The sequence below is a fragment of the Echinops telfairi genome, unplaced genomic scaffold (genome assembly GCF_000313985.2).
Source record: "Echinops telfairi isolate 266 unplaced genomic scaffold, ASM31398v2 ScPeMD7_60;HRSCAF=208, whole genome shotgun sequence".
Classification (NCBI taxonomy): Eukaryota; Metazoa; Chordata; class Mammalia; order Afrosoricida; family Tenrecidae; genus Echinops; species Echinops telfairi.
In genome coordinates this window covers 45,724,615-45,738,270 of record NW_022103958.1, presented here as the reverse complement: position 1 = coordinate 45,738,270, position 13,656 = coordinate 45,724,615, and the positions used below count along the sequence as shown (strand labels likewise).

Sequence of the window (13,656 nt, the reverse complement as noted above, 5' to 3'; positions counted from 1 at the left end):
AAAAAAAAAAAAAAAGAGAGAGAGAGAACCCACAGACTGAGAACATTTTTTTGGCAATGACATACCAGCCAAGGAATTAGTTTCTAAAACCAATAGAAAATTTCAATATCTCATCAATAAAAAACATGACTAATCTAATTAAAATGGTGGTGAATATCAGCTGATACTCATCTAAGAAGACATTCAGGTAGCCAATGAACATGTGAAGAAATATTCTCCACTATGAGCAATTTAAGACATGCAAATCAAAACAACGATGAGGCACTACCTTTCCCTAGCATTGACATCAACATTTAAAAACAAACAAACACAAATAACAGAACACAACAAAGGCTGGAAAGGGGGATAAGATACTGGAATCCTCAGACACTGTTGGTGGGATAGTGATATGGCACTTCCTAAACATTTGGGAATAGAGAAAGTACATTTTTTTTAAAAAACCATTCTATTGGGGCTCGTACAACTCTTATCACAATCTATACATGCATCTATTGTGTCAAAACATTCGTACATTTGTTGCCCTCATCATTCTCAAAACATTTGCTCTCTACTTAAGCCCCTGGCATCAGTTCCTAATTTTTCCCCCTTCCTCCCCACTCCACCCTCCCTCATGAACTCTTGATAATTTATATATTATTATTATTTTGTCATATCTTAGTCTGATGTCTCCCTTCACCCACTTTTATTTTGTCCATTTCCCAGGGAGGAGGTTACATGTAGATCCTTGTAATTGGTTCCCCCTTTCTACGCCACCTTCCCTCCACCCTCCCGGTATTGCCACTCTCACCACTGGTCCTGAAGGGCTCATCTGTCCTGGATTCCCTGTGTTTCCAGTTCCTACATGTACCAGTGTACATCTTCTGATCTAGCCAGATTTATAAGGTAGAAATTGGATCATGATAGTTGCGGGGGGGGGGCTTTAAAAACTAGAGAAAAGTTGTACGCTTCATCGTTGCTACACTGCATCCTGACTGGCTCATCTCCTCCCAGTGACCCTTCTGTAAGGGAGTGTCCAGTTGCCTATAGATGGGCTTTGGGTCTCCGCTCTGCACTCCCCCTTATTTACAATGATATGATTTTTGTACTTTGATGCCTGCTACCTGATCCCTTCGACACCTCATGACCACACAGGCTGGTGTGCTTCTTCCATGTGGGCTTTGTTGCTTCTGACCTAGTTGCCTGCTTGTTTACTGCAAGCCATTAAGACCCCAGACGCTATATTTTTGGATAGCTGGGCACCATCAGCTTTCTTCACCACATTTGCTTATGCACCCACTTTGTCTTCAGCGAAAGTGTCAGGAACGTGTGCATCGTGGAATGCCAATTTAATAGAATAAAGTGTTCATGCATTGAGTAAGTACTTGAGTGGAGGTCCAAAGTCCACCTGCTGCCTTAATACTAAACCTATACGTATATATGCACATAGATCTATTTCCCCATCATCCTATATAAATATATTTACATATGTACATGCCTTTATTTAGACCTCTATAAATTCCCTTTGCCCCCTAGTTCTTTCCTCCATTTCCTTTTACTTTCCTCTTGTCCCACTATCATGCTAAGCCTTCATTTGGATTTCAGTCATTTCTCTCAGTTACACTGCTCTTGCTGAATCCCCACCAGGCCTCTGACACCCTCCTTGCCACCAATTTTGGATCATGTGTTGCTCCCTTGTCCCTGGTTTGTCAGCACCACCTCCTGAGGAAGTAAATCCCGAAAGGAATAGCTGGCCTTAACTTTCTCCAACAGAGTCGCTAGTGGGTACGAATCACCGACCTTGTAGCTTACAACCCAATGTTTATCTGGAAGCACCATTGGTGTGCCTTTCACTCAAAAGCCTGAACATTCATGTACTATATTAGCTTTTCCAAAATCAACAAGAACTAGAAAAAAACAAAACCTACCAGATCGTGTTACTACAGCTCTTATTGCCATAGTTTCTGAAACTCCCACCAAATAACTTTTCTCTGATGGGTCTGGATAAGAAGGCAGAGGAAGATACTGATTGCATTGTTTGTGAATTCTGTGTGGCCGTTGCCATGAGTTATAGTAAGAGTCCAACTCTTGCCTAACTAAGGCAATTTTGCTTCTGTAAATATTGTCCGTAACTTACCATATAACAGGCCGGTCTTGCTGGAAAATTACTAACAAAGCAGATGTCTCAACAGAACACCAGATACCGCAGCAGGACATAAGACATCCTGAGACAAGACTGCCAAACCAGGAACAGATAAGTGAGGCCTGCAAGAGGAGGAAATCCCCCAACCCGGTAAAGCAGCATCTGTGCTAAAAATGCTCAACTGGCCGCTTTTGCGTAGAGTAGAAAAACCCAGCCCCATCTGTGCTAAAGGCTGCTCTCTTAAGCTCCTGCATCGAGTGGAGGCAGGCGCTGGCCAGCTAATAAAAGACTCTTCCAATCTGAACTCCGGTGGTCAATCTCACTATTGCTAACAATCTAGACCAAAAAAGGGTGGTCTTACGATAGATCCTAGATGAAAAATAGAGTGCTGTGTGAAGCAGAACAACAAATGCACTTCCATCAGGAAATAGATGAGTAAACAATGATGTATCTATACAAATACATATTACTTGGTAATTCATGGGAACTACAGTGTACTTGAGAGCCTGGGTGAATCTGAAACATAATATGCTTTTAGTTTTTATTTTAATTTATCCTAACTCTTGCATGATGCCCTACCTGTGCAGAGAGTGCTAGGTGTGGAGTTGTATTTCCTCCTTCTTTTGAGGATATTTCTCTCTTTTCCTATTGCTGTTGTTGAAAACTTCACTCCCTCTAATTGTCTTTATTTAGTAAACTGTCTTTTATCTCTTGACGCATTTAAGAGACTTTTAAAAAACCGTTGGCATTCTAGTTTTAGAAGCATGCAGAATTTTTTTTATGTCTATTGCTTAATATTTGGAATGTTGTCCACTCTCTCTTCAAGCATCATTGAAGTCACAAGTGGCTAAGAATAGTAACCAAGACACATGTACACTTATTGAGCCTCCTTGGGCTGTGAATGTTCAAGAAAGGGATGGTTTGGTAGTTATAGACTGTACTGAATGAGTCATGCCGAGGGTCAAGAGGCTCAAGGGGAAGCAGGTATTAGTATTCCACAGATGCTATGGAACATTCTTTAAGAATGGGTCAGAGGAGCAGTTGCACAAGGGGCCCTGGCTTTTGGGGCTTGATACTGTGTATTCAATTAGTAATGTAGAACCAGGCTGTCCAAGTTTCCCTTAGGGTGGAATCACAGCCCAGGGTTTCAGAGCTCATTTAGTGAGAGGATAGTACGGAGGTTGCAGGTCAAGAAACGTGCCCAAGAGGATTCATTAACACCCCGTTTCCTGGGCCAGCATTTCCAGGGGAGACTTTTTCAGCTTAGAGGATCAATCCCTCTGAACATAAGGGAAAACAGCAGAAGGAGGCGGTCATAGGATAAGGGCACTGTACAATAAACCCCAAGATACTCCTAGCTCACTGTTGGCTCCAGGGATAGAGAGGTTAACGACTTCCCAGTCTCCTTGGAACCGTTCTTCTTATATGTATTTCCCGCTATTCTTATCTTCACTTTCAGACACAGCAGAGTAAATGGCAGTCTGTGCACATGCACTCAGTGGCTCAACCTGATATCTGGTCCAGAAGTAGGGGGCTCGTACCCTGCGAGACTGTGACAGAAGCAGTCTCTCCCAATTCTTCACAGGTGTATGAACAAGAAAGTCATCATCTTGCAATATAGGAAACTACCCACGAACTCTGTTAGCTGCCTGTCTGGCACCACTGCCATCACTAAAGAAGACTTTCAGAATAGAAGGAGTAGAAGAGAGCATAACACCTAAGCTCAGCAGAAACACATAAACACTTGAACCTATTGGATATTACCGAAAAAGCCGCATCTTCCTCTCCCAATTCTTTTGGGATATTCTTGTTCCCCAAACAACTCACAGGACAGCCTGAGTGGTCTGGCATCTGGGCTTCGTATCACTTAAGGTAGGATATTTTCTGCCTTGCAGGCAGAAAGGAAGTCTCTAAGAGTGTTGAATTGATAAGTAAATTCTAAATGAACATCCTAAAAATGATATTGTTCTGTCTACCACACACCTATGCTTTTGGTTCCACATACCATCTTTGTTCCCTAATATAAGGCAAGGCATTTTTGCACCTATCTGATGATGAATTTTTACCCTCAAAGGGCCCCCTAACAGCAGGTGATATGACAGTGATATGTTTGGACACTCCCTATGAAATGTCAAAGTATGTAACCCATGCTATGAGGAAATGTTTTACAGAAAGATGATTTCTTTCCAAATTCTTTAAGCAGGTATTCAGAGTTGGCTTTATCTGTGAGTGACTTTTGTCCTTTTGAGGTCCTTGTCACTGCTGGAAGAGAATGGGACCCCACATGCAGAAAGCATCACACCCAAGGGAGCTTTTCCCTGTCTCTGTATCTCTTCAATCCAGTGTGGAAGCTCTGGCTCTGCAGAAGGGAGAGTGACGATTTGGCCCGAGGCAGGCGAGTGAAGGTAGGACCACTGAGCCTGATTACAACACATGCTCTTTTGTTGTCCACGCCTTTCACTATTTCTCCTGAACTCAAGCACCCTGATCTTCCTGCTAACTTGCTAATAAACAAAGATGTACTTTTCACTGATTTTTCTATTAGCTAAGGATCTTCAGAGAAACAGAAATAAATACATGAAATCTATAATCTAAAAAAAGTTTATTTCTAAATTACGGTTCATGTAATTAATTGTAGGGGCTCTCTGCCATTGAGAATGTTGACTCAGAGACCGGATGTGGATTTCTGAGACTGTAATTTTAGGGGAGTAGAAAGCTCAATGTTTCTCCCAAGGGTCTGCTGGGGGGGTTTGAACTGCCAACCATGCAGATCACAGTCCAACGCATAAGCAATGTACCACCAGGGCTCTTAACTGCAGGGGCTAGCAGGTTCGAACTCTGTAGATCAAAGAACAGAGTAGAAACTCTTATAGCCTTGTGTTGAAATGCTTAGGCCAGACAGCAGCTAGAAACTCCAGCAGGTTATCTATGTTATAGACATGAATCTGAATTCCTTCTACCTTTGAGAATCTCAGGTGTTGTTCTTAAGGCCTTCACCAGAGTAGATAATGGCCACTCAATCATTGAGGGTAATCACCTCCATTACTGCTTAAGGTCAACTGGTAGGTAAACGTTGATCACATGAACTAAATACCTCACAGCAACATTTAGACTAGACTAGCATGTGACCAAACAACTTGGCACCGCAACTTAGCAAAGTGGCCACATAATATTAACACTCAATAACTTAAAGGTTAATTCTAAGTGTAGTGCCACCGGAAATACATCATCACAGCCTGGTTTCACAAAGCCCTGACTCCCTTTCTCTCAGGCTGACGGGAAAGTTGGAATTGGTCAGGAGAAGAAAGAAAGATGGGCACCTAGCTATCAGGTTTGGGAGAGTTACACGTGCTCTTTTGAAATGAAATTTCTGTATTTGGGAGTAGTTTCTCTTTTAAAACAGAGTTCAAACTTCAATAAAGATTGTCCCTGATTTATGATCTATGTGAATTACCATCAGCTTGTTAACATTTTGTACATTTAATTTAGTAATATACTACATTCAATATTGCAGTATGTAATTTGCTGATATGATGATTTTTATGAAAACCCTAGAAACAAATAAAGATAGGATTTATAAAAATACCTGTAGCAAAGGGGGCTAACACTGAACATGAAAAAAAGAAAGAATATGAATATTTGTCTTACAGCAGAACAAATTAAGATGGACTTGTCAGAATAGAACCTAGTCAAAAGTCAAGGATGACCTGTATATATATATGAAGTGTGTAGTTAGAAATTATTTAATCTTTCTGGAAAGATATTTAGCTAATACACTTAGCAAGATGATGTCTATTACATACTTACATAGGTCTTTATACAATTAAGAGTCATAAATCACAAGGTGAAGTCAGATAAAGTCAGAAGGGAAGCACTTCTTTGCATTTATTTCTGCGATCTCTCAGGGCCCTCTGATGTTAGAAAACTAAGGGAATATCTAAGCATGAAGTCATGGAGAATTTGTCTAATTCTAGGTAAAGAAACCACACAGAATGGAGCTCTGGAACTCCACCCTGGGAAGTGGCTTCATCTTGATGGGCATCCTGAAGGACAGTGGCTCTCCTGAACTGCTCTGCGCCACGGTCACAGCCCTGTATATTGTGGCACTGACCAGCAATGGCCTGTTACTCCTGGTGATCACAGTGGATGCCCGACTCCATGTGCCTATGTACCTGCTGCTTGGGCAGCTCTCCCTCATGGATCTCCTCTTCACAACTGTTGTCTCCCCCAAGGCCCTGGTGGATTTTCTTCGCCAGGAAAACACCATCTCCTTTGGAGGCTGTGCCCTTCAGATGTTCCTGGCCCTGACACTGGGTGGTGCGGAGGACCTCCTGCTGGCCTTCATGGCCTATGACAGGTATGTGGCCATTTGCCATCCTCTGAACTACATGGTTCTCATGAGGCCCAGGATCTGCTGGCTCATGGTGGCCACTTCCTGGATCTTGGCATCCTTGAGTGCTCTAGTATATACCATGTATACCATGAGCTATCCATTCTGCAAAGCTAGGACAATCAGGCACCTGCTCTGTGAGATCCCACCTCTGCTGAAGTTGGCCTGTGTTGATACTTCCAAATATGAGCTCATGGTGTATGTGATGGGTGTGACCTTCCTGATGCCCCCTCTTGCTGCTATCCTTGCCTCCTACTCATTAATTTTATTTACTGTGCTCCACATGTCATCCAATGAGGGAAGGAAGAAAGCCCTGCTCACGTGCTCTTCCCACCTTACTGTAGTTGGGATGTTCTATGGTGCTGCTACATTCATGTACATCTTGCCCAGTTCCTTCCACAACCCCAAACAAGACAACATCATCTCTGTTTTCTACACGATAGTCACCCCAGCCCTAAACCCCCTCATCTACAGTCTGAGGAATAAGGAAGTCATGGGGGCCCTGAGGAAGGTTATAGGAAAATACATGTAGGTGACACATTCCACTCTCTAGAGAGGACTCCTGGCTCATATCTTACCGTTCCTTCGCTAAGACTCAAGGATCTCTTCTGTGAATAATGCATTCTTGATAACAGTGCAGAGTGTACATTTTGTAGAAGAGTAAAGAAATTATAAATGTAATTGCATGTAGTGAATGGTCTCTTCATTCTTCTCTCCATGAAGTACTCTATAGATCATGTTTAATACTCTATTTAAAATTTGCTTTCTTTTATCCTAGGTAGATACTTAGTTAAGCAAGGTTAGGGACTATCCCTTCTTGGTCTATGAGTCCTGACTGTGCGAGTCCAGAGTGGATGAGCATAAGAGTCAGAGAAAAGAAAGGTTCAAGTGGGTGGCTGAAGCAAGGCCCAAATTTCAAGATGGTTCTTGAGATTTGCACAAAACTTAGTTAAAAATCAGAGAAACAACCTGCTCTCATGTTCCAACTACTAGTAGCTTTCATTCGTTTGCTAATTGTTCAAATTTCTTTCAGTCTTTCAAACAGCTGCCATTCCACAACCAGCTTTCCCTCAGGAGCATGTAAGCGAGCACATAATAAACTCTTAACAATTGGCTTTGTTTGATCACTTATTTTATTTTATTTTGGGGCTGCTTTCATTATTGTCATTCATGCTTGTTTGTTTTTGACATGGAGATTTTTTTTCCCATTTATGGTTTTATTTATCACAAATAAAACTCACAGCTGGGCCATCTATTCATTTTCTTTGCTGTGTAGCCTGGCCTTGGGATTGGTAACTCTGATTGTCAGTTGGGCTGCTTTTTATACAATAATTTTGAGATTCTTGGAAAATTTTTTGAGCAATCTCTGCACAGTAAGACTTGTACATCAGCAGCACTTCTGGCTTGTTGATGTTGTGGACCAGGAACTGCGGAAGCCACTGGGCACCCTGTGTTTAGTTTTCTTGTTGTTTCCATAATCAATGCTGGGCATCAACATCTGGCCCTTGATTCTTCTCCGCACTCTGTTGTCAAGGCCTATGGACTTACACCAGTTACTCTTAATCTTGGCAAAGCAGTCAGATTGGTGCAGGATGAACATCTTGGTCCTCTTTTTGACAATTTTAGTCTTCACTAGGGCTCTGAGGGCAACCATGGTGCCAGTGGGAGATGGCTGCCTCCTCCATAGGCAGCGCCAAAGAAAAGAAGAAGCATGGGGATATTTTTTACTGCCTAAATTTCATATCTTACTAAAATGAGTAGTTATTGAAACTGTCCAATAAACAAGGTATATGACAGACCATTAGAATTATCTCTTCTTAATAATAATTTTAACAGATACAAAGACAACAAAGTGTGTGTTTCTTTATTTCAGGTTGTCTTGAAACATAACAACAGTTGCAAAATATTCATATGCTTGGTGTGTGGGGGTGTATGAGTACGCATATACAGCATAATAAATCGACTATTAGTTTGCTTGTAAGTCTGAGAATGCTTAAACAAAAGCTGGGAGTGTAGTTTAATTGCTTTTAAAAGAACATGGTTAACTTGATTACACTATTGGGGATATATTATTTGTGAAACCTGGCTAACATTTTCTTTTCCTTCTCTCTCACTTTCTATTTTAAAAATTATACATCACAACTATATTTATGGCACTAAAATGAGTTCTTTAACAAAAAAGGAATTCTAGATGCTACACATAGGCAAATATCACCTAATATTTTATAAGGAAATATAATGTCTACAAATATTTATATAAGCATCCTTTTATTTTTAGTGTAGGCATACATTTTCTGAGCTGGTATGTAATGTGAAATATATTTTTCATTTATTAATTAATATTGTACAATTTTCCTCCTATCATATATGGCTGCAATATAGAAGATTGGTGAAGTTTCTGGGTCAGTTAGAATGCCAATATTCAAATTCCTTCTATTCCCATCTGTATAAATTTGGTCCTGTAATTTAACATCTCTGTACTGAAGATTTCACATCTGTATACTATGTATTATAAACTGAATTCAATAGTAAGGCCTACTTCATAGTGTTGTGCAGATTAAATAAATTAGGAAATATAAATATAAAGCATTTATAGCAGTGCTTGGGGTTTAATAAGTATCTAATAACTATTACCTGAATTGATAGTCCTGAAAATGCACTATTAAGGAGGACATAATATTAGATCATATAATCATATATATGCTTTTTAATATAATTAGTTATGTCATCAGTGCCATACATGAAATTTTTAAAATATTGCTGAAAATCAATTTTATCATTTACCTCTCAGTTTGCAACCCATCATTTAACTCATTGTACCACTAGGGATGCTTTACAAAATTATGGAAACTTTTACTAAACAAAATTTCAAAATGTGAAGCTAGTGTTTTTCAGCCTATCTTCGATCTAGATGTGGACACTTCTCAAGGCAGTGTTAGAATCTCTCTAATACTTCCCCCAAAGAATTCTGCATCTTTCAATTACAATACATCAAAATTACAATTGTGAAATCTTCAAGATACTCCAATCATGTTCCTTGTCAATATTCTATAGGAATAAACATAGGAGCAAGATCAGGGCTATAGGGTGAATGCGGTAAGGTTTCCCCACAAAATGCTCATAGGGCAGCCCTAGCTAACCACAGAGACAGAGCACGAGCAGGTGTGTGCCATGACGGGGAAAACAAAATTCCCCAATGCAACCTTCCTGGCCTTCCTCACCAACAGAGTTGTCAATTTTCTTAAAATTCCTTCCTAGTAAGGCTCCTATGATAGCCCTGTGTCCTTTGAGAAAATCTGCCAGGATAATCCCACAGGAACCTCAAAGAACAGTTGTCACAATTTTCTGAGCTGACTTCACTGGCTTGAATGTAAATGGCTAAGCACATCGCCTCAAAACACATTGCTTTGAGTCATATTTTTTCCTCTTTTTTAAAAGGCACAGTAATAAGACTAACAACTGAGGGTAATAATCTGTACATACTGATCTCAGAAGCATGTTTAAATATGTTCGGAATAAACCCATGTATGTATGAACTGGAATCTTAACGTAAAGTTTCATGTGGTTGTTAGGTGCCATGTGGTCAGATCTGACCCATAGCTACCCCATGCACAACTGAAGAAAGCATTGCCTGGCCCTGCACCCTCTTCACAATCGTTCTCATGCTTGAGCCCATTGTTGCAGACACCGAGTCAATCCATCTCACTGAGGGCCTTCCCTGTCTCTCCACTTTATCAAACATGATGTCATTCTACAGGGGCTGGTCTCTCCTGACAACATGTCGAAAGTACATGAGACAGAATCTCACCATCCTTGCCTCTAAGGAGCACTCTGGCTGTACTTTTTCCAAGACAGATTTCTTTGTCTTTTAAGTATTCCACGGTACATTCAGTATTCTTCTCCAGGACCACAATTCAAATACATCAATCCTTCTTTGGTCTCCCTTTTCCACGTCCAAATTTCACATTCATATGAGTCAATTGAAAATATCATGGCTTGGGTCAAGCACACTTTAGTTCTCAAAGTAACGTCCTTCCTTTTCAACACTGTAAAAAGGTCTTATGCAATATGCATACCCGGTGCAACATTTCATAGTAACTCACACATATAAATACTAATAAAATCAATTGCAGATAATTTGAAGATAAGAGTTCTTGTGGTATTCAGTTACACATTCGGCTGCTAACCACAAGGTCAACAGTTTGAAATCACCAGTCACTCCTAGGGAGAAAGACAGGATTTGAACTCCCATAAAAAGTTACAGTCAGCAGATGGAAGAACACTATGTTATATTAAACTGGCATTACATGATGCTCACCTTCACGACATGATAGCTGAAGACAAATGTGTGCATAGGAAAGTGTGGTGAAGAAAGTTGATGGTGCCTGGCTATCAAAAGATATAGCACCTGGGGTATTAAAGGCTTGAAAGTAAACAAGTGACCATCTGGCTCCAAAGCAACAAATCCCACGTAGAAGAAGCACATCAGCCTGTGTGATCATGAGGTGTCAAAGGGATCAGGTATTAGGGACCAGACCAAAAAAAAGCATATCATCATGAATGAGGGGCAGTGTGGGGTGGGAACCCAAGGCCCATCTGTAGGCAACTGGACATCCCTTTGCAGAGGGGTGGCGGGGAGGAGACGAGTCAGTCGGGGTGCAGTGTAGCATCAATGAAACACACAACTCTCCTCTAGTTATTAAATGCTTCCTCCCCACCCCCACTATCATGATAACAATTCTACCTTACAAATCTGGCTAGACCAGAGGATACAGATAGGAACCCGGTACAGATAGGAACTGGAAACAAAGGGAATCCAGGTGAGTGGTAATACCAGGAGGGTGGAGGGAAGGTGGGGTAGAAAGGGGGAACTGATTACAAGGATCTACATATAACCTCCCTGGGGGATGAACAACAGAAAAGGAGGTGAAGGGAGACATCGGGCAGTGTAAGATATGATAAAATAATAATAATGTATAAATCATCAAGGGCTCATGAGGGAGGGGGTAATGGGGACAGTGGGGAAAAAATGAGGAGCTGATTCTAAGGGCTCAAGTAGAAAGAAAATGTTTTGAGAATGATGGTGGCAACAAATGTACAAATGTGCTTGACACAATGGATGTATATATGGATTATGATAAGAGTTGTATGAGCCCCCAATAAAATGATTTAAATTTTAAAAAAAGAAAATGATGATGGTAGCATATGTAGCATATGTAGCATATGTAGATGGTAGCATCAATATACTTGATTCAATTGATGTATGGAATGCTATAAGAGATGTAAGAGTCCCCAAAAATTTATTTTTAAAAATTAAAAAAAAAAGTTAAGGTCTCAGAAACTCAAAGGGGATTTATGCTCTGTCCTACAGGGTCATTATGAGTTGTCACTGACTTGATGGCAGCGAGAAAGTGATTAAGAAGAAAATACTAATGATACTAATAAAAACAGAAGAGTGTTGCAGCAGGCTGTCCATCCCAGATACACACTCCACTTATTTCCCAAACCCTGCTTTCATTTTAGGTAGGGCTGTCTAACTGAATTTCAATAACCTTTAGATTCTGTTGCAACAGTTTTTGTCAAAACCAATGTGATCTAATCAACGAACTCAATACCCCTTTACCAGCGTATAAACTCTTTATGTTACATCATGTCTCAAGCAGTATTGCCCTTCAGAATGACCATGGGATCTGTTTTTAAAACATGTGTTGCCTCCATTTCTGCCACCTCTATGGTCAGCAGCAGGGCCAGGCACCTGCACTTTCCTATATATTTCTTGAGATTCCAACACATATTTCTGAGTGTTCTAGTTTAAAACTTAGGCACCCAAAATCTATTTATCCATCACATATTCTCTAATAGACTTCACATGTACTGATTCATATGAAATGACATTTATTGAGCAAAAAGCAATATATAGGCACGTTACTACAGATGGTAACATAGAGATCAACAAAGCAGTCATGGTCCTTGCTGCCATGGAATCTAATAGAGGATTCAAATGTTAAGTGAATACACAATTTGCTTATATAAACACTAGCTCACTGCTTAAAAACCAGTGTACACGTTTGGTATGACAACAAATCACGGGCTTGTTTCAAATGGGCATTTCTGGGACTGATTAACCTTTCCCAGGCTGAATCTCAATGAACAAGCCAGGAACATTTTCAGATCATGTTATACAGAACGACAGTCTTTATTAAATGTTCAACTCTCTCACTGAGGCATAAAACAATGTCCCAGACTTCCTTTACTTAGCTTTATAATCATTTCCACCACTAGCCCACAAATTCCACCAATCTTCAGCATTTTCAGAAATACGTTCTGGGTAAATATTTTTTAGCATTGAATTCAAAGCATTTCTCAATTTAGACCATTTGAATTACTTTCAATCTTATATCTTACCAAACACGCTGGCATTGAGTATACTCTAACTCATAACAACCCTGTTGGACATAGTAGAACTGCCTCATAGAGTTTTCAAGGCTGTAACTCTTTATGCAGTAGAATGCCATGTCCTTTTTCCACGAAGCAGCTGGTGGTTCTAACCACTAGCCTATTTGATTCACAGCTACGCTCTTTAGCCACTGAACCATCAAGAGTACTTACATCTATTTCTGTTATATTCTATCAATGTAACATTTATTGTACTTTTATGTGATCTCTTTAAAATTTCAGAAATGGTTAAACTTCAAATTTAAAGTGTTGTTAGAAACATAACATCTCGAAAACTTAATATTTTGTGTCAATAACTCCAGCTATTTAAAAAAAATGTGGCTGGGGTCTATAGTAAATGTTTAAAAAACATTTGGTGAATCAATGCAAGAATAAAGAAAATATCCCTTTCCAGAAATCCACTCCCTTATTTGTGATATTTCTTGTGGATGCTGTTGTTCATTTCTTTTTCTTCTCTATCTTTCAATGAACAGTTTTGTGACAACTTTTAATTCCTTTGTTGACTTGTACAGGTTTGGGGCGTAGGAAATATGTTTGCTCATCTATATTTTCTTCCACCTGCCTATTCCCCAAGGAAGCTGTATACCTTTGAACAGACAATTTATGTGAAAAGAAAGATAAGAAAAAAGGAGGACGAATTACAAATGATAGCATGGAGCAAGAATTAGAAAAATTACAACCTCTCAAAAAG

General features: G+C 40.0%; 1 protein-coding gene across 1 annotated transcript; it reads left to right on the top strand.

Moving 5' to 3' along the window:
* Positions 1–6,102: 6,102 nt before the first annotated feature.
* On the top strand, positions 6,103–7,041 carry LOC101664619 (olfactory receptor 2AG1). The gene has a single exon (XM_013008260.2). The coding sequence runs from the start codon at positions 6,112–6,114 to the stop codon at positions 7,039–7,041; it is 930 nt and encodes a 309-aa protein (XP_012863714.1). The 5' UTR covers positions 6,103–6,111.
* Positions 7,042–13,656: the final 6,615 nt, after the last annotated feature.